The sequence below is a fragment of the Dermochelys coriacea genome, chromosome 7 (assembly GCF_009764565.3).
Source record: "Dermochelys coriacea isolate rDerCor1 chromosome 7, rDerCor1.pri.v4, whole genome shotgun sequence".
NCBI classification, from domain to species: Eukaryota; Metazoa; Chordata; order Testudines; family Dermochelyidae; genus Dermochelys; species Dermochelys coriacea.
Genome location: NC_050074.1, coordinates 40,415,545 through 40,435,683, shown reverse-complemented (window position 1 = coordinate 40,435,683; position 20,139 = coordinate 40,415,545). Strand labels below are relative to the sequence as shown.

General features: G+C 39.8%; 1 protein-coding gene across 9 annotated transcripts in view; it reads left to right on the top strand.

Annotated features, from left to right (window-relative positions):
• Positions 1-20,139, top strand: part of ATP2B2 (ATPase plasma membrane Ca2+ transporting 2) — a 757,867-nt gene that overhangs the window by 583,734 nt on the left and 153,994 nt on the right. For all 9 annotated transcript variants that reach the window (XM_038410886.2, XM_043518690.1, XM_043518694.1 and 6 more), the window contains one exon: positions 1,105-1,230. In XM_038410886.2, the coding sequence (XP_038266814.1) occupies positions 1,105-1,230 (126 nt within the window). The remainder of the gene's footprint in view (positions 1-1,104; positions 1,231-20,139) is intronic.

Here is a 20,139-nt window from a genome sequence, read left to right as displayed (position 1 = left end):
TGCTTGGTTGCCTGCAAAAGAGGCTCTGCATGTAGGCGGAGCAGCTGCAGGACCATGTCTGCAACCCAGAAAATGAGGATCTAGTTAGGCTGTGGGAATTCATGATAGGTCTATCAGGTGCTTGAGTGTTGCATGAGGGGCACAAAACTTAGCAGTCCTGTCAACCAGTGCTACTTAGAGAGAAATCCCATAAACCCTATCAGTGATCAGCAAGGGGAACTCACCATCTCCCTTTGATTTTCTTGCAGCTGAGGAGGTTGCCTGCTATTTCTCTCAGGGATGGCAAACTTCACATTCTAAAAAAGTGTTTTTTAAAAAAAGGTTAAACTTGTCTTTGGTGGGATTTGAAGGTGCAACACGTGCTATGTTTAGAGTGACATAGCACTGGCTTAAAATGTTAGTCCTCTCCTCCACAGACTCCCTATAAATAGGGTTTGGGAGGACCAGGAATATAGAGGCTGACATGAACTGTTGTAATGTGTAGTCTTCCATCAGTTGTTTAGTTCAGTGGTTCTCAAACAGGGGTACACAGAGGTCTTCCGGGGGTACAACAACTAATCTAGATATTTGCCTAGTTTTACAACAGACTACATAAAAAGTATTGGCGAAGTCAGTACAAACTAAAATTTCATACAGACCATGACTTCTTTATACTGCTCTGTATACTACACACTGAAATGTAAAAAGAAAAGGAGTACTTGTGGCACCTTAGAGACTAACAAATTTATTAGAGCATAAGCTTTCGTGAGCTACAGCTCACTTCGTTCATTATTTATATTCCAATTGATTTATTTGGTAACAATGAGAAAGTCAGCAATTTTTCAGTACTAGTGTGCTGTGACAATTTTGCATTTTTATGTCTGATTCTGTAAGCAAGTAGTTTTTAAGTGAGGTGAAACGTGCGGGCATGGAAGATAAATCAGACTTTTGAAAAGGGTACAATAATCTGGAAAGGTTGAGAGCTATTGGTTTAGTTAAATGCTTATTTTAATTGTTGTTGAGTTGTAGTAATGTTTTATAAGATGTTTTATAATTATGTTATAGAATTCCCCCCCCCATCTTACTAAGTCTCTCTCTTTCTTTTACCTTGGTCTTAACTAATAGGTGATCTCCTGCCTGCTGATGGGATTTTCATTCAAGGAAATGACCTTAAAATTGATGAAAGTTCTTTAACTGGAGAGTCAGACCAAGTCCGCAAATCTGTTGACAAGGACCCTATGCTGCTATCGGGTGAGTCTGTGTTTTATTCTTTCTGAATTAGTAGTGTTTGCACATCAAACTTTTGATGCTCTTTTTTCCCCCTCAGATGTGGTTAGATTTTGAAAAGTTGTCAGTAACTTTAGAAATACGATTTATTTGTTGTATGCTGACTTAGGCACAAACCTTGGAGAGTTTTATCTATTAGAAACCTGAGAATTTATTTTAAAATAGACTCTCCAATTTTTATCCATGAAAAGGATCCCTTCTAGATGTTACTTGTGGATAGTATCTTTAGGTTGGGGTTCATTAAACAGGTAGGTGATTCTACAAGGTGCTTTTCCTCACTAAACCAAGGTCCCACCGTGAACTAACAGACAACCTTAGCATCCTAGTAAATTTCTTATCAAATAATTACATCCAAGCCATCTAAATTCCACTTGCAGTTTCCACTGATTGCAGAATTATTCACTGCGTAATCTGGATGAATTTGGGGTGCAATTTCCAATTGTCACAAAAAGCTGGCTATGAATTTCAGTGGCTACGGAAAATTTCTTTTAATAGATGAGATTGGTGAGTCACATACTTAAAGACATTAAAACCCAAATTAGTGCAAAATGAATAAAGTTCTGCCAAAGATAGAAGCATACAGCATAAAAGTTCCTAGGGTTGTCACCCCCTCAGACTTTCAGAGACCATGGAAAATACTGGGAGCCAGTGTAGTATGTCATAAGTGGAATGTGCCACTTCAGCTTACATCATCCTGTCAAGCCTGAAATTTCCAAGTAGGATCTGGTAACCAGCTTCTTTATATACCTTTTCCGCATTCTACCTACACATGTCTGGGACCATATTTGATGAGGTTTCTGCCCCCCTTCCCATGTGTGGTATTCCAGAGAAACTTATTTGGTAATTTAATTTCTGACGCTGGAATAGGTCATTTTTTTTGCTGTTTCTGTGGAAAAAATACCTATATTTGGCCAAGTTATAAACCTTTGAAAATTCTGTTTCTACATTCATAGTAGAGATTTGTTAGAGTTCGTCACCTAAATGCTCCCAAGATACCATCTGCTGTGAGCATGCTTAAGACCAGCACTCCAAGGACTGAGTGGGAGTTTCCCTGCAATTGCTGCTGCAGGCCACTATGGCACCAGACAAAAGAACTAAGAACGGGGTGGGGGACTCGCTCTCTCTCTCTCTCTCTCTCTCTCTCTCTCAAGCTGTCAAAATACACTTCTGACAAGCTCTCAGACAGTGTATAGGACTTGTTAGGTCTAAGCCTCTGGCACTGGCCATTACTAGAGGTAAGATGCAAAACTACATTCATCAGTGGTCTGGTTTAGTATGGCAAATCCTATATCACAGAGCAGAGATTAAACGTGAAATCAATGTATGGATAAAATATTTCACTTGGATCTGTATTCTAATGTGTAAACTGGAAGACAGTCTTGCATAGTGTCTTCCTTGTGATACTAACCATCATTTTGGTGAATAGCAGTTTCATGTTTAATCCATAGCCATCTGTTTGCTGTATTCTATATTTAATTTTTCAATTTTTGCAAAAAATCCTTTTTTCTATTAATAGCGGATATGATTTATGCAATTGTAAGTACAGCCATTGATAAGCTGCCATGAGCTAGAACGTGTCCAGTTTTCTGTAGTAGATCTAATACTTGAGTTAATTTCACAAGCTTCTATCATGAACCATCACGAGCTTTTATAATTTGAAACAGCCACTATTATAATATTCTTGATGACAGCTGATATGCAGTACACGCACTCCGAACCATACATGAATTTTGTGAGAGCTATTTGGATGTGTATAGCTGTCAGTTGGTAACTGAAAGAAAACATGGAAAATGTTAGCAGATGTCTTGTCCTGAAAAGATAGCAGAGGAAAAAAATAGCAGTCAAATTAGGGGAAGAACATACGATCTCCCCACTCCTGCTTCCAAAACCCCCAAACATCTGCTTACTTAAAGAGAGAAGCTTGGCTTTATAGTTTTATGACACAATTAAACAAAGTTTAATTTAAGCACTTTTAAAGTTCCCTTTATTGTGTACTTACAAAAATGGTGAAGAATTAATGTGATATTTTAATGAGTGCTGTGCGAGCTTTCATAACTTTCATTAACTGACTGACTAATTTATACTGACACTTCCATATGAGTTCTGAATTGTGTTGGCTCTCTTAGGCGCTCTCTGATTTGGTGCCTCATACTGCAAGGACTGAGCATCTCTTGGGAAGGGCTAAGAATTCTCTAATCCCAGCGATGTTGATAAGTGTAGAGCGATTACCAGCACCGTGCATGAACCAATTGAATTTTGATGGGAATAAAAATTGTAGCCATATCCCTTCCATAGTTACAGTACATTAAACATTTATTGTGAGTGCAAAATACATACTCAAAGTACAGAGAAATGGATGGGCTGCAATAAAGGAAGCCTTTAGCCCTATACATGGTGGGCTGAGAACAGTTGTATTTAAAATGTAACTTGGTTTATACACATTTTGATCAATTGTTATGAGGGGGAACCAGAGTCTTTACTTGGGTTTTCAAATTTAGTTTCTGGTTGATGGCAAAACTGTGTTAGCCTGGACCAATGTTTTAAACAAATTTGTGTAGCAAATGTGCTGTAGACATCTTAGATTTTCCTCCTCTTTTTACATATGAAATATATAGGCAGACTATTTTGGGAGCGTCAAGGTAAATGTTTTCAATGATAACATCCCTTCAGCTCTAGGACTAAAAACTAGGATAAACCAAAGCTCATCTGGGCTGCAGTCTGACATTGTCTTCTCCTGAATCATCCACTGAAGATGAAAAACATTTCTTCTGTCTTGTCATCACAGAGAACAGCTATAAAACATTACAATTGAAGTCCTAAACTCATTTCAATGCCATTGTCAGTCTAAATCTGTTGAAAGACTGAAGCAGGAAGTAGGTTGATATTGAATTCATCCTTCTGGCACCTGAAACGGTGTTTTTAATAATCATTCAGAGTTTCAATGACATAATTAAGCTGTGTCTTACTGCTGATATCCTTTTTAAAGATCAACCCAGTCATTTGCTCTACTTGAGAAGCAGTTCTTATCATACAAGTGCTGACTAAAACAGATGGTTCATTTCCATCTGTATTAACACATTTAGAACCACCTTGAAAAATAAAAAGAGTTCACATTTCCATAAAACGCCCAAAACCAAAATAAGCCATCTCTTTTCTAGTTGTATTGTACTGACATTCAATACATTTTAAAAAATTGACGATGTTAAAATAGATTTAGGGGAACATGTAATAGGCATATCAATTTCATTGTCTCAGCTAGAGTGCCAGGATGCAGTACATTAACCAACTCATACTTAGCTTCTTCTCAGTTATACAAATCCTGCATAGAGGCTGAGGGGGCCTGTTTGGCATAATTAAGATGTTACTTTCCAAGAACCATGCAGATCTCTGCTCTCTGATTGAGATCCAGTTGCATAAAGGTACCACTCAACATGAGTACGATTGACAGAATCTGGACCTTTATGAATAGGTGCTTCCTTCTTTCAGTATTGATTAATCTGGATGAGACCTTTTCTTATCAATGCTGATGTATATACTTATTAATTTCACTCTGATTTAGCATTAATTAATGGCATCTTGGAAAGTATCAGGATAAAAACTTACAGTATAATGTTTTCATAAGACAAGATAGAGGCAGGTAGTAGATGGAGCAGTATGTAGAGACGTTAATATTTTTTGGGAAAAAGAAAAGATAGCTTACAAAGATCCAGAATTGTAGTACTTTAGGTAAATAAAAAAACTGTTAAAACATGCAACGCTTATGAATATTGTGCATACTGTTTGTATGTGCCCCATGTAAGGTAATAAGAAACGGTAATTGGTCCTGGGGGAGCTCTGATCTGCAGTGCCTTTTTTAGTGACTTCATTTTTAGTCTATAACTTTAAGGCATGGCTATTCTGAGAGCCCTAGATGAATGAGAGCAACTGCTCCAAACTGTCCTCTGGGAGCTCTCCCGGAGATGAAAACAAAGCCACTGAAGGACAGTCCTTAGTTTTGTTTCTGTAAGGGTTCATATGCAAGTCAGTGGTATCACAAACACCTGAAAAACAATATCAGCATGTTACCAGAGAGCTGAAGAAATCAGACAGCTTGGGAAGTTGTCTCACCACAACTTTCACAATCTTAAACTGAAATAGCAGATTAGAAACTGGACGATAATTGGGTTGGGGTGTTTTTTTGTTTTTCATTTTGTTTTTTTAGCAGTGACCATACCACAGTTCCCTTAACAGAAGCGAGCAACCTGCCTTCCTAATGGAAACCTTGACACTCTCAACCAGAAATGGATCCAGTACTTCCCCACTTGCCTTCACCACTCAGGGGGACATGGATCCAAAGGTCTGGTTGCGGTACAAAGTATCTTTGGAATCCAAGTAAGAAAATCTGGCCTAAACTCAAGGAAAAGTGGTCTGCATATATAGAATCATATGCTTCAGCTTGCATCTTCTCATTTCATCTGCTAATTTCTTTGCACTGCGGGAGAGACTTGCATCAGCCAACAGATGAAGACAGTTTAGTTTAACCAAACTGTCCTCTTCTCACAAAGAAATCCATAGGTTGAAGCTGATGCGTTGTTTAATTCTGTCTTAATCAAGAAAGCTGTTTGTTTGAATACATCCATAAATTATAAATAGAGAACTTTTGAACATGAGACTAACCTCACTGTTATACTCCTCAATGTTCTGGGGTACTGTATGATAGGTAATTGTTAATTTTCTATACCTCTCCGAAGACTCAATGTTACACATTTTGTCCCTGTGTTTGTGAATTTAGTTACAAATATGGGACCGTTGCATAGAAGAGCAGAATTAATCTAATTCTAATTTTATATAAATAATGATTGAATTTGAAACGACACAATGTTATTGTATCTGAACTTAATTTAGTGTCTCCCTCTACATTTGTATCAAGGCAAAGCAAGGACCCAAAACCAAAGAGAAGTCAGTTTATTGAAGAGCAAATAAAATACATTTTGAGGCCATGGTGCTTTGTTAGTTTCTGAAAATAAAAAATGAAGCTGGATTAAGGAATCAGGTCACTAACTGCCTGGAGAAAAACAGATCAGATTTTGTCTTGATTCCCTGCCAGTAAATATTCCAGTCTGGGCTTCTTGCAAAGCAGAAACCTTCAGAGCAAAGCATCCAACCTTAAAAGTTCCACATTGTTTTGGTTATTCTGCAATTATAATGACTGATGGAAAGTTCTCTTTCTTTTCTAGAGGGATTTTTGATAGATGTTTCAGTTTATTGATAACATCAATTCTATTTTAGCAGTTGCAGGGAAGGGGCTAAAATAGTTGCCTGGATTTGCAAATAGAAAATATGTGTCCACTACAGTTTTGATATTAGTTACTTTGAGCCCTGAAAGTGAATGTTATTTTTCACTTGCTTCTTCATGCCCATTTCACCATATTTAACCAGTTTCGTTCTCTGATATTTAGATTTCTGGACACACTTTGGGTCCACTAACTTTTAGGTAAACTATTGTCCAGAAAATGTCTGTGGTCGCATAATAGTCTCTGCCTAACTTCCTAGTCCATATATGTTTCATTAATTTTCCACTCACTAAAATATTTTCTTTTCCATGCTTGAAAACTAACCTTTTATTAGCAGCTTCAAAAATCTGAGTTTTTCTGAACTATGTAAGTAATGTGAAAGTTCTGGTGCCCACAGTAGGAAAAAATGGATTTTATTCACATTGGAAAGAAGTCTTATGAATGAAAGAAATAAACAAATTCATTTCACATGAACCTGACATACAAGATTTATTATTCAGTGCATAGATTAGGAGGAAACATGAATGTTTTCCATAGTTCCAAGTACATAATTATAGCTAATAAAGATTTAGAGTCTGATTCTTCACTCAAACTAGTTTATATTAATCATAACTTAACTGATGCCAGTGGAGTTACCAGTGTAAAGTGAACGAAGATTCAGTTCTTTTGTCTTCTGTAGATATTTAAGAGCTCTTCAAAAGTTACTAGTTAGATGCAGCTTACTGAACTACTGGTACTCATTATCCATGCAGAAATGTCCCTTTAAGCTTTAAATTTACTTTTAAATATAGTCTCCAGACTCATTAGAATTACATGAAGGGAAAGCTTTGGCAAGGCTCAGCTCAGATTGGTAACTATAAGTCTGGATATTTATGACCTTCTTAAATCTGTGGAATTGAGCTTGAAATCTTGTGAGTGTGGCTTTCTTTCTGACTGAGATCCATAAAGCATAACCTTTCTTTTGGTATTTTAAAACACATATTTATGTTCCAATACTGATCAAATACATGAATTTAAAACACAGTTTAAAAGTTTAAACATTTGTGAACTTCAGAAAAGATTCTGTTTTGGTTGAAGTTTTAGGTTGGTTCTTGTTTAACGAAACCTGTAGTTTAACTGAACCCCTATAATGAATTCTCTAAGTATTTTCTATTCCTTCTGACTTGAACTTCACATTTCTTCAGTTATGATTCTGCAAGCTTAGTGCAGGTGTGTCTAGAAATGACATATAAGGTTATTGAATTGAGCTTCACTAGATTAGCATCCAAGGTAATGCAGAAGCACAGTAGCGCAATGACATTTCGTGCATTCACCATTATCGTTTACATACTGAGGGGTAATGAGATTGTTGGTACAGCTGACTGGAGAACAATCGTTCTGTTTTGTGGCCTCTCTTGACATTTCAGCATTTGTTTTTGTTCTACATTGAAATGAAAACAAAACCTTTCGCAAAACCGAATTGTGTCAGAACTTCTCTTTTCAGATCAAAATTGTTAGAGAGTCCTAAATCAAAAATCTATCTGTGGAAGTGACACCTGAGGGTACGCCCTGGATTTCAGAAACCACCTCAGCAATAACTTCATTAAAATCAATACGTCTCCACACAACATTTCAGTTTTAAAGTTTTGCCAAAAATTTTCCAACCAGCTCTAATTATCAGCACTTATTCAGTCCTGATGAATTGTAAATATTCCTTTCTATTTGTAATAGTCTTTATAAGAGGCAGATTTTGGAAGAGGGCTAATGCTTCACAGTCTTATGTAAAACCAAGACTAATTTACTGTGTTACCATGGGGAAACTACTCACTGCATCACTTTGATGTCAGCCAATAATTCTCTGACAAAAAGGTTAGCTCAGTAAAGGCTTTAATATATAGTACAGTATGTTTGTGCCTAGTTTATTCAAGTTGCTCTAGTAAACTTATAAAAGGACCTCAAGGATTCATACAATTGATTATCTATTAATCTAACACGCTCTTTAGATCTAAACACAGAATTTCTTTTCTTGACGTCATCATGTTAGTTCTAGGTGTACCCCAGGACTTTTAAGTGACTGTGATGGGGTGGACTAGACCCTGAGTCCCCTGATTCCCGATTATGGCTTTGTGGCCCTGCCAAACACTGCCCCAGAAAAAGGCAGTAGAGTAGTCCTCCAAGCTGCCTGAGTAGGAAGCAGCCAATCAGAGCCCAGTAGGCTAGTAGACTAAGAGCTGCACAGACAGAGCAGTTCCTTGCTAGAGCTGGAGGAGAAAGGATGGGTCTCTGGGCTGGCTGCTGGGACTTCAACAGGACAAGGCCCTGAGGTAAGGGTGAAGAATGAGCTGGAGCCATGGGAAAATGACCCAGGAAATTGTAGCAGCAATACAGTTTATTTAAAGGGACATGGTGGACGGCTGCTATCTAAAGGGTCCCTGGGCTGGGACCTGGAGTAGAGGCAGGCCTGGGGCAACCTCCCATTAGTCACTGGGGGGAGTGGCCTGGACATTGAGGACCCCAGAAGGTTTAACTAAACTCTTTTAGTGGCCCAGCTGAATAGCTGGGGCCAGAAAGGCCCTGAGAGGGCAAAGACATTGCCTCCAGAGAAGGAGCCCTGGGGCCCTGCTCTATTCTGGATCAGGGACAAACTGAGAGAGATGTTACAGAGGGCACTGAGAGGTCCCTGTTGGACTTGTACCCTGAAAGGGGTTTGCTTTGCTTTTATCTCAGACGGATTATGTATGACTTGGCCGGAGGGCTAAGTCAGCAAAGACCCACTACAAAAACAGGTAGAGAGAGACATACACTTGGCTAGGGGGCGCTCGCAAAAGATGAGTGCAACCCTGTTACTGTGACCCATTAGGGAAAGGCATCACTAGCCAGCAGGTAAAGAGAGGGGCAATTGTAATCAAGAATGGGATAGGAGAGTGGGGGAGCCACCAGAGGATGGTGAAGGGGGTAACACTAATCAGTTAAGAGCATTTCAGTGACTGACACAAAATGAATGGCTTTTGTTCACACACTGTCTGCAAGTCAATCTCTTTTGAAGTGTGGAATTAAGAACATTCAGGCAGTGATTCTATTTTAGTTGAAAGGACTGGGCTTTGATCAATAGGGTTTTTGTTGTTGTTATCCACTTGAATGTTCTTTATTGTCAGCTTTTTTGGTCAGATGTAGTCTCACCTTTTTTCTGTCTTCTGTTTACCTCATTTCAAGAGATATTTAGAAGCTAAAATTATTTTGACTATATTTATTCTGTGACACTGTCCAGTTGTTTAAATGATCATATACAGCATTTCCTGGAGATATAGCTTCATTGAATTGGTTTGCTCATCTATTTAATGAACATTTTGGTTTCTATATAGTGTCAAGTATCTTCTATACCATATGTACATTTACTTTCTTTTTACTGGTTTAATGAATTATTGGGTACACAGGGTAGCTCCAGAATTCTGATCCCTCTGAAAACTCTTGTTTTCATAGCCATACATGTGATGGATGTATATGGAAATTGGAAGAAAGTTGCACTGCTGCTATTCTTTTCTGCTTAACTTAGCTGTTGATATATATTGCCCATTTTTGAAGCTACTCTCTTGAACTTTGCATCAGAATGACATTGAAAAATAGTGTCTGCACATTATATTGGAAATGGTAGTTGCCATAGATTTATTATACACTGTGTGTAATTGGTGGCGGGGGGAGGAACCAATATAGATTTGTTCAGAAAACTTCCACTTTGAGGATAATGCCTGTGCTAACTGGTAGGATAGGTTAAATGCAACAATATTGATAGAAGTTGGAATGTTTTTTAAGAACTTTCATACTTTCAGTATAGCACAATGCCTTCTTATTTGCTGTATTTTTTGACCACACAATGTATGCTGACAGATCCCAGTTCCTGAGGCAGTTCACCTCAAGGAGAAACCCCTGGCTTTCCTTAGAAGCAATTTCTTTTGAAATACTAGTGTGGAGAACTAGGAAATTTTTGATTTATTTATGAAATAATGTGTGACTCAGTTTCCCCCTTGCATTCTATTGTTTCCTATCTGGGTGAAGGGGATTAACCTCTTTCTCTTCCACTGGGGAGATATGACAGATGTGTGACCTTGGAAGCATGGAAAATGTCAGACAATTGTATCAAGATGTACAAGATACCATAAGCGCATAGAATATTCATGGACTTTTGCATCAATAAGTGTAATATGCATCTTTTTGTTCCTGGCTTGCTGGGTGGGTTTTGTGTGAAATCTGGAATGACTCAGGAGTGAGTAATGCAAAGTCCCAGTACCGGCAGTGCAGATACCCAGCTTTTGAAGCTTTCCCCTGAGGAAAGGGGCATTGATTAGTTTTAGAACTGGGCAAAAAAGGGTCAGCTTGAACTGAGTCAGGGTCCCTCACATGACCCCCCAAATGTACACGAGTGTTTAACCAAGAGGGAAAATCTCTGCTGGAAGGGTTGGAAGGACTTTGAAAGCTACCAGAGGCTCCATGTGGAAGATGGGTGACACCTAGCAAGTTTAGCGTACATGTAGACTGTTTGTTGTTTTATAATATTTTTTCTCTGTAGTGCTTTTGTCCTAAATAAATGTACTGTACTTTGTGAAAGCTGGCTGATCACTGGCAAATGCTGTCAGAGGCCCCTGAGAGAACAGATCTGTAGGAGCTGGACTAAAATCAGACCTGCTGGGACAAGCACAAGACTGCAACCCTAAAATTCTAGTCTGGAGGGAGAGGAAGGTGGGTTCTAGTCCATGGACATTTAGAGGCTTGAGACTTAAAGTGACACCCTTGAGAAGATGAGGGAGGGAACAGAGGTGCAGTTTACTTTGCTTGGATGCCCTTCTTTGCATGCCATATGACAAAACAGGATGTATAAGTGTGTCTAAAAAGGCTGGTGCAAAAAATCACATTAAGGCTACCATAAATATCAACACGATATCCAGGAAAGGGCATAGTGATCCTGCTTTATTTCTGAGCTACTCCTGCATAGTTTGTGGATAGTTTGAGCCTTTCTTCATCATCCCAAAGTGGGTCAGGTCTGCCCAGGTAATCTCACTTTTCCTTTATACCTGTACAAGAGTGTTTCCTTTGTGCAACTTTTACAGGTATATGGGAAAACCATGCACTGGGATCTGCAAAGTAAGCTGAGGCTAATACTGGCAAAAATAGCAATTTTTTCTTAAAAAGAAAAGGAGTACTTGTGGCACCTTAGAGACTAACAAATTTATTAGAGCATAAGCTTTCGTGAGCTACAGCTCACTTCATCGGATGCATTTGGTGGAAAAAACAGAGGAGAGCAATGCATCCGATGAAGTGAGCTGTAGCTCACGAAAGCTTATGCTCTAATAAATTTGTTAGTCTCTAAGTTGCCACAAGTACTCCTTTTCTTTTTGCGAATTCAGACTAACACGGCTGCTACTCTGAAACCAATTTTTTTCTTGGCTCACTTAGCATTCAGTTAGACTCTGAGCCCAATAGTAATGATAAAGACACTGCTTACTGTAGCCAATTTTGAATACTTTACTTGTAAGAAATGTTAATCTGGGTTGAGTCAGAGGTTATCCATCTGTTCATATTTTTATGTCCATTTCATTTTCACCCATCATCTCAAAGGATGAGGCTCAACAGCTCAGTTGTCAGTGATTGATGTTTCTTGCTCGCTTCCTCTGACACACCTCTAGGTTGATGATTTTCCCTCCCAAATTCTGTCGGCTTCAGTGCCATTAGTTCACCCTCACTTTAAACATTCAGCTAATTTTGTGCAACTTCCCATTTTCACTGGAGAAAACCAGAGGTGGATTCCTCCTTTCCCCCTAACTGAGTGGGAGAGAAGAGATCGCCCTTAGCTGGGACCTTATCCTTTTCATGGGGTGAAGCTAAACCAGTGCACAGAGACACTGAATGAGAGGAAGACAGCTTATCTCTTTATATTTTACTTCATGAGCTGGGAGACAGGGCAGCTCCTTCCCCACAACTCCTCTGTTGTGGACATCATAACTATGGGACCCCAGGCTTGTAGTGGGATTGGAAAATAGACCTCATCACTAGGGGTCCCATTGTGTGGGAGCCCCATCGCCAGAATCATAGGGATGAATATATAATGTTGCCTGGAAGCCTCATCCACTGGGAAGGGAAAATTCTCTTGGGAAAGGAAACAGGAGGAAGACTACAAGACAGGGACTACATTCCTGTGCATAAGCAGAGGGAAGACCCCTCTGCCTCCCGGCATCTGGGTTTCAGAAGCAGAGAGAGATCCACAAGATCTTCTCTCCAGCAGAGGCCCAGGTTCTCTTCTTCCATACCTGTCTCACCTGGTATTCGACTCATGTCCCAGCTCACCCCATGAACAGTACCTAGCACATTGCAAGCACAACTGGGATACAAATAAATAGAGTAGTATATTCTTCTGGGAAAGAACTGGGTTCAGAATTGTGTTCATTGTGGAACTGAAACGGGAAAAAGGGAAAATGGAAAACTGGATTGAGAGCACGTTTTCCAAGAGGGAAAAGGCCACTGAACTTTGTTCCCTCTCCTGTTGTCTCAGATGGAGGAGGAAGGAGAGCTCACTAGCTTCCATAAAGGGGAGGATCAGAAGTCTGAATTTGATGTGGAAGTTGAGAGGAATCCAGTGGAGAGCTCTGAAATAGGGAAGTGCCACAGTCCCAGTGGTGGGCCAGGAAGAGGATTGTAGTTGCATAGTTTTGAGTGGGCTGAGGGAAGCAATGTTTGTTTAGAGGATGTTGGAAGATAATCAAGATAGCGACAAGATTTTAGCCATAGAGGCAAAAAGGAAAGGTCAGATTTGAGATGTGGAAAAACAGAGCCCCTGAGATTTGGAGGCAGCTTGGATATTTTGGAAGAAGGATACAGGAGTGCAATCATACTGAGATTCCAAGACTGGATGAGAAGAAGCAGGATGATTGTCTCTACAGCAGTGGAGAAGGGGTTGAGAGGCAAAATGGAGAGGCACTCTGTATTTGTGAAGTTGAGATGGGATAGCAATAGTGCGGCCAGGCAAAAGTTGAGAGAGACAAGACAGGGCAATCACAGAGAAGGTCATGATAAAGAAACAGATTTGTGAATTGTTGACAGAGACATGTGACTTTGTAAGAGCAGATGAGGTTACTCAGGGATAATGTGCAGAGAGATTGTGTGGAGAGCAGCAGTCTGAAGAATGCTAACAAAAAGATGGGAGGAGAGACAGCTACCAAAGGAGATGCTGGAGGTTTAGGGGGGAAATCAGGTTTGTATGGAGTCCAGGGACATTCCCATTTCTGAATGACAGAAAATGTGCTTTCAATCCAATTTTGTATCTTCCCTTTTCTCTTCTAACCTTCATAATGAACATAGTTCTGAACCAATTTCACTGTGAGTGCTCTGTTGTTCTGCAGCTTTCAACAACTATTTTCAAAAATACTTGTTGGTAACTTGGCTTGGTTCTCCAGTTCAGACACAGTCTCGACAAAGTTAGTCAATATTCAACATATTTCACCACTGGTGTTATTGACCAAGTACCAATGAGTGCCTTGTTGTTCCAGCCCCCAATGTACCAAAGACTGGATTTTAGAGACTAGAATACCAATTAGAATGTGACTGAGAGAAACCTAAAAGAGAGCAAAATATCCTAGAGGGAATCAAATCGTATTGAAGACAAACAGCATTTCCAAATATGAACAATCTTCAGTGCACTAAGAAATTTTTTTAACGTGTCTGTCTATCAATACATTTTAATTGGTATTGTGTCTGCTGGAATGGTCTTAGGGCTCTGATGAGATATTTATGCCCAAATCAGCCTCAGCAAGCTATTGACAGAGCTTCCCACTATGCTTTGTTTGCCAAACCAATCAAAGGGACATTGGTGGCACAAATTAATTGTAGTGATTGCAAAACACACATTACTGTATGGAGACAGTATAGCATCTGTAGTTATCACAGCACTGTCACCTAATAACTTGTGACACCAGTGATATCAATTTCTAAAATGTCAGCTTACTTTTCTCTCAAATATCCACTCTACAATGTTTTTTTCTACTTACTGAATTCTATTCATTATGTAGCACCTAAGGATCTATGTGCTGTCACTGCACTGGCATTCTTTTATGTTTCTATTTTCATTTTATCAATGTGGGAGAGAAAGATGTGGCTGCTGGTGGTGGGTGTGTTTGAGGGTTGTAAATTGGTGGGAGAAAACAAAGGAGTGGAAAATAAGGTTTGGGCCTACTGGGGTTTATATAGAGACTATGTAAGAAGGTGCTTAGCAGCTTGTTTGTGTTGATATAAAAAAAAAACAAAAACAAAGGGAGGAAGGTTAAGTGCCAGGTTGTAAATGGGAGTATTATCTTAACCTATAAAAGCATTGCTATCAGCTGCAGGTTTACTACTTTAAACAAGTCTCGGCGTGTTCTTGGTTTTCTGCAGAAAATAGCTTCTTTATTCCTGGCCATGAATCTGGATGAAGAGAGAAATGATGAATATTTGTTTCTGTCACTATGTTATCTGATGGACAGAATTATGTTCTTAAGAAGATGTGGTGCAACATATTTATTTTTTAATGATCTGGATTGACGAATCAGATGTTTTCTCAATTTTCAAAAGAATGAATCAAAATGAACCGTGACTCAGGTCTCAGTTCAGAAATTTGGTGAAAAACAGAGGAAGAATATTTCCATGGCTGTTAGAGCTTGGCAGCTGTGAAAACCAAGCAGGATTCCCTGTGGCAAAATAAAAAAATATCCCCCTCTCTGCCCAGCTCAATTGGTTCATATTGCAATTGGTCATCAGCCAGCTGCTGTGTGGGGGGGGCTCCATGGAGCCTACTCAGGAGCTTTCCTAGCAGTATTCTACTGTGGTTGTAGGCACTTCTCTGTTTAATAGAAAATCTTGCACTGGGGAGTTCTCAGAACTATGGATCAGGCATCAATGGAAGTTCCTTTTGTTTTTAGATATGGAGCAGTGTTAATGATATGGCATTGGGGACTGTGCCTTTAAGGACTTGGTTTCCCAGACAGAGTCTGGAAGAGGTACTGTGAATGAAACTCTTGTTATACACAGCCAGTTGAAACCAGACCCACAGCAAAAGAGACATCTCGCTAATTCTTTTAGCACTGAGCACCACATGGTATCAAGAGTGAAAAGGAACTAAGCAGATACCCTGAATGGACAAAAGGAGCAGTAAAAAGCCCCCACCAGTGCTGAAACTCTCTGGAAATGTGGAAGACAATTGTCTGGCCATGCCAGCAGAAAGACAGGAGTCAATGGATGTGGTGTAATTCGGCTTCAACTTTATTCACTTTAAATAACTGGAATTACCTAGCAATTGCATTGTGCAGGTCATCACCATTCTTTAATTGTTTCTAATTTATCCCCAACCTGATCCCAGCCATCTTGTTGCTGGGATCCACCCACCTTCCCCTCGTTGAGGTAAAGGGGGCTATAGAAGAAGGAGGGTTTGCTCCCTTCTGTGTTAGACACAGAGCCCCAAACCCCACTTACTGAGCTCCTGTAAGGGATGCTTTATTTCAAATCCTTTCCCAGTCCATTTTATCCAATCAGTGTATCCCTTCCAAAACTGTTACCCGCATTGGATATCTGCCCCCAAATTTAATTGTTGTGACAACATAACCTAACCCACTACCCCACCCCACTGAGTCCCAGACCTGCTGTGGGGAAGGTGAAAAACCCCCACCCAGCCTCCGTAATCTAGTGGTGAGGGAAAAATTTCTTCCCAGCCTCCAATGAAAAGGGCAATTAGTAGGATGCACATAGCAGATCATGAGGGGACCTAGTTCTTTTTCAGATCTGTGAGTTTGGGGTGGAGGGTGCTGCCATTGTGATCCAGGTTAAAAGGGGCTTCTCCAGGGACTGCATAGGATATAAATACCCAACCTCTTCTGATCTGCAGGAAGGGCAGTGACCTCCTTCCCCCCCCCAGACTTGGCCCAGCTGCTTCCTGCTCTTCCCTGCCCCATCCTTGTATACGTTGCCCCCCTCCCATCTACCCACCTGTACTGGGGGGAAGTTTAAAGAGTCAATACTCCTGTTCTTCCAGCCAGCTGGACAAGGACCCAGAACATCAAGTTGCAGTGAGCACACTGGCAAAGGTTTAAACAGTATTTTACTCTGTATCTGCAAGCAATGGGTGCCAGCAGAAAGGCAGAGTCGGAAGTTAGCCTTGTGACTGTCAATAGCTGGTTCGGAAGCACTTGTGTTTAACAGTTTTCAGTTCAATCAGGCAGAGGAGGCTAACTGTGAAACTGTATTATAGAAATGTGAGGTGTACTGCACTGCATCCAAAAAGGAAACATCTAAGAAATTATTTTAAAGAGAAAATACACAAAGAAGGTGAAACCATAGAAGAACTTGTGACTGATCTAAATCTGAAGAGCTCATCTTTGCAATTTTGTGAGGCTGAGTTCCTGATAAGAGACCAGATCACAGCTGGGATCTGGAACAAAAAACTCAGAGAGACTACTGTAAGACCAAAAATTAACCCTTCATAAAGCAATTAGAATTTGTCAAGCAAAGGAAATCACCAGTCCAGAATGAAACTTATAGAGAGTAGACAGTTCTTTGATGCTGTAGACATAATAGAGAATCCAGAATGCTACCAGAAAAGAGACCTGAGACAGAAAGGCACGCATAACTCAGTTGGAGTCCTGCAAAAACAACATATGCAGCCGCGCAAGCCAAGTGGATGCCCAACATGTGAAAAAGATGCAAGAGTTGCAATGGATTACGTCTCTTTGCAAGTTTGCAAACACCAACAGGGCATGCACAGTCTGGACAAGGACAAGGACATCACCACTAGCTCAGATAAATTCTTCACAGGAACAATGGACAGTGTTGCAGCAGGAGATAGGTTGGACTACCAACCAGAAAACATAGGGGACATTTATTAATTTCAAGTTTGTCTGTTACATAAGTTTGGGCAGCATCCCAGCCTTCCTCTGGCTGGACAGCCAGAAATTTAATCTGCCATGGCACAGTGCCAGTTCCTTGATGTATGTCCACCCACTTGTGCACCAACTTCCGGCAAATCTAGTACCTCAGATCCTTGAGATCTTTCCTCTAAGGTTGGCTCAAAGTTGTAGCTCCCTCCCCCTTCCCAACTCCCTGGTTTGGGGTTGCTAACTTCACATCCATGGTGAGCACACGCAAGCACTTTGGAGGACAGGATTAGAATTCCAAACAATCTTGACAAATTAGAGAATAGGTCCAATTTCTGCAAGATGAAATTCAGTAAAGATAAGTGCAAAGTGCTTCACTTAGGGATGAAAAATCAAATCAGAGCTAAAAAATGGGGAAAAACTGGTTGGGTGGTATTACTTCTGAAAAGGGTCTGGAGGTTATTGTGAATCACAAACTGAATGTGAATCAACAATGTGATTCAGTTGTGAAAAAGGCTAATATCGTTCTGAGGTGTATTAAACGGAGTACGACTTAGAAGGTAATTGTCCCACTCTGCTCATTACTAGAGTTAGGGTGACCAGATGTCCCGATTTTATAGCGACAGTCCTAATTTTTGGGTCTTTTTCTTATATAGGCTCCTATTACCCCCCACCCCCGTCCCGATTTTTCACACTTGCTCACCCTAACTGGAGTACTGTGTCCGTTCTTGGCACTACACTTTCGGAAAGTTCTGGACAAATTGGTGAGTGTCCAGAGGAGAATAAAAATGTTAAAAAGTTTAGAAAGCCTGACTTATGAGAGAGAGTTAAAACACCTGGGTATATTTAATCTTGAGAAAGAAGACTGAGGGGAGGGGGACCTGATAACAAATGGACAGTATGTTAAGGGCAGTTATAAAGAGTGATCAATTATTCTCCATGACCACTGAAGGCAGGACAAGAAGTAATGAAGCAAGAGATTTAAGTTAGATATGAGGAAAGATGTTCTAAATATAAGGGTAGTTTAGTGGGTGAGGTAATAGATATGTGGATGAGGTAATATTCTTATTACTTCACCCGCATTTTCTCTCTGATATCCTGGGACCCACACAGCTGTAGCACTGCATACTAAACGGACAATGACATACAAAACATTTAGGGTCGTGACCCTCCAACCTTTTTTGCATCTGTTTTCTAAATATTTCAGCATTCATAAAGGAAAAGCTAAAAAAGTACAGGCAACAACCTACTCTTTAGCTTTCACTATTTGGGTTATGAACAGATAGAGGGTAAATCAGTATCAGCTTTGTCTGGTCTTTCAACCCTTTATCCAATCATTATCTGACTATTAAAGACTTTAGATTAGGGCTTCACCACTAAATTAAGTCACAGCATGTCAAAGTTTTGGCACTGTCCTTTGCTCATTTGCTCTTATCTTTTGTTGACCGACCAGCATTTTTTCATATTCTTTGTATTAAATTGCCTTAAAAGTACAATATCGCACAAGCTTGTTCTTTTCTTAAAAAACCTTTATGAGAGTTTTCAATATAAAACTGTCTAGAGCAAACTTTGTTGCAAATTCTCTATTTTTAAAATACTGACCCTCTTCCCCCTCCCACTCCCCCAAATTGGGGAAGTGGGCTACTTGTAACTCTTTCCAAAAAGTTCTACCCTGTTTGTGCATTTTCTTCCTTCTCAAAATGACTAGCATCCCACTTCCTCTGCTGTATATCTAGAAATGTTCCTAAGAAGCTTACAGTTTTAGTTGCATATAATACTGAGTTAATTTCTGGTAAAGATTCTTAGACTATGGTCTCTGGTGCCCAGTCCTCCAATTTGTCACAGGGTGCTCTCTCTCTTTTTGATTTCCAGTATATGGAATTAAAATGCAGCAAAAAATGCATTAAATAAATTCCCAATATTACTTTTTCACTTAAGCAATTCTTGTAGTTGCCATTATCAGAATATTACATAATCACAAATGGAAAGGAAAGTGGTCTGTGTAATTGCACACAGGTAGGGAGGGAAGTTCCTGAGACAGCTTCTCAAGATGTGGCTTACCCTGTGAAAAAGTTAAAACCTTTGATTTAGGGCTTGTCTGCATGGTACTTTGGCTAACTGGCCCTCGTGGCACCTGCTGGCACACATTAAAACATTCCCTAGTTTGCATTAAAGTAGTACTGTTTGAAATGAGACTACAGTACTGCACACTAGGGAATTTTTAGTGCATACCTGGGCATCCACGTGGGCCAGCTTAATGTACACCCCGCTGGTGCAAACTAACACACCATGTAGACAGGCATGATAGATTTCTGTGATGTAGATCCCTCATTTGATATGTCTACGTGGGCCAAGTGTTTGGCTATAAGTACTGAAAACAGGCAATCTCTAGACAGTAAAACACAGAAGATTTTTTCAAAAAGGATTTGGTTCCATAGTTAGCATATTATCAGTTAAATGTTAACTAAATAGATTATCCCTTTCAGGAAAAACTCCCTTGTTATCAGTTTAATTTGTTCAAAAAATTCTTTTCAGACTGAATCATCTTCATATGGGTGCAGACTTCTCTTTGTCCTCTGAAAAACATTATCCTTCAGTTAGTAATCCCAGGAAAATATGTCTGAGTCTTGACTTCTTTAGTGTTGGGAACATGGGATTATCTCAATAAACAGTTCATTTTCTTATATTCCCATGAATCATAATTTGATAAACACAATTAGCTGTGCAACAGTTCACAA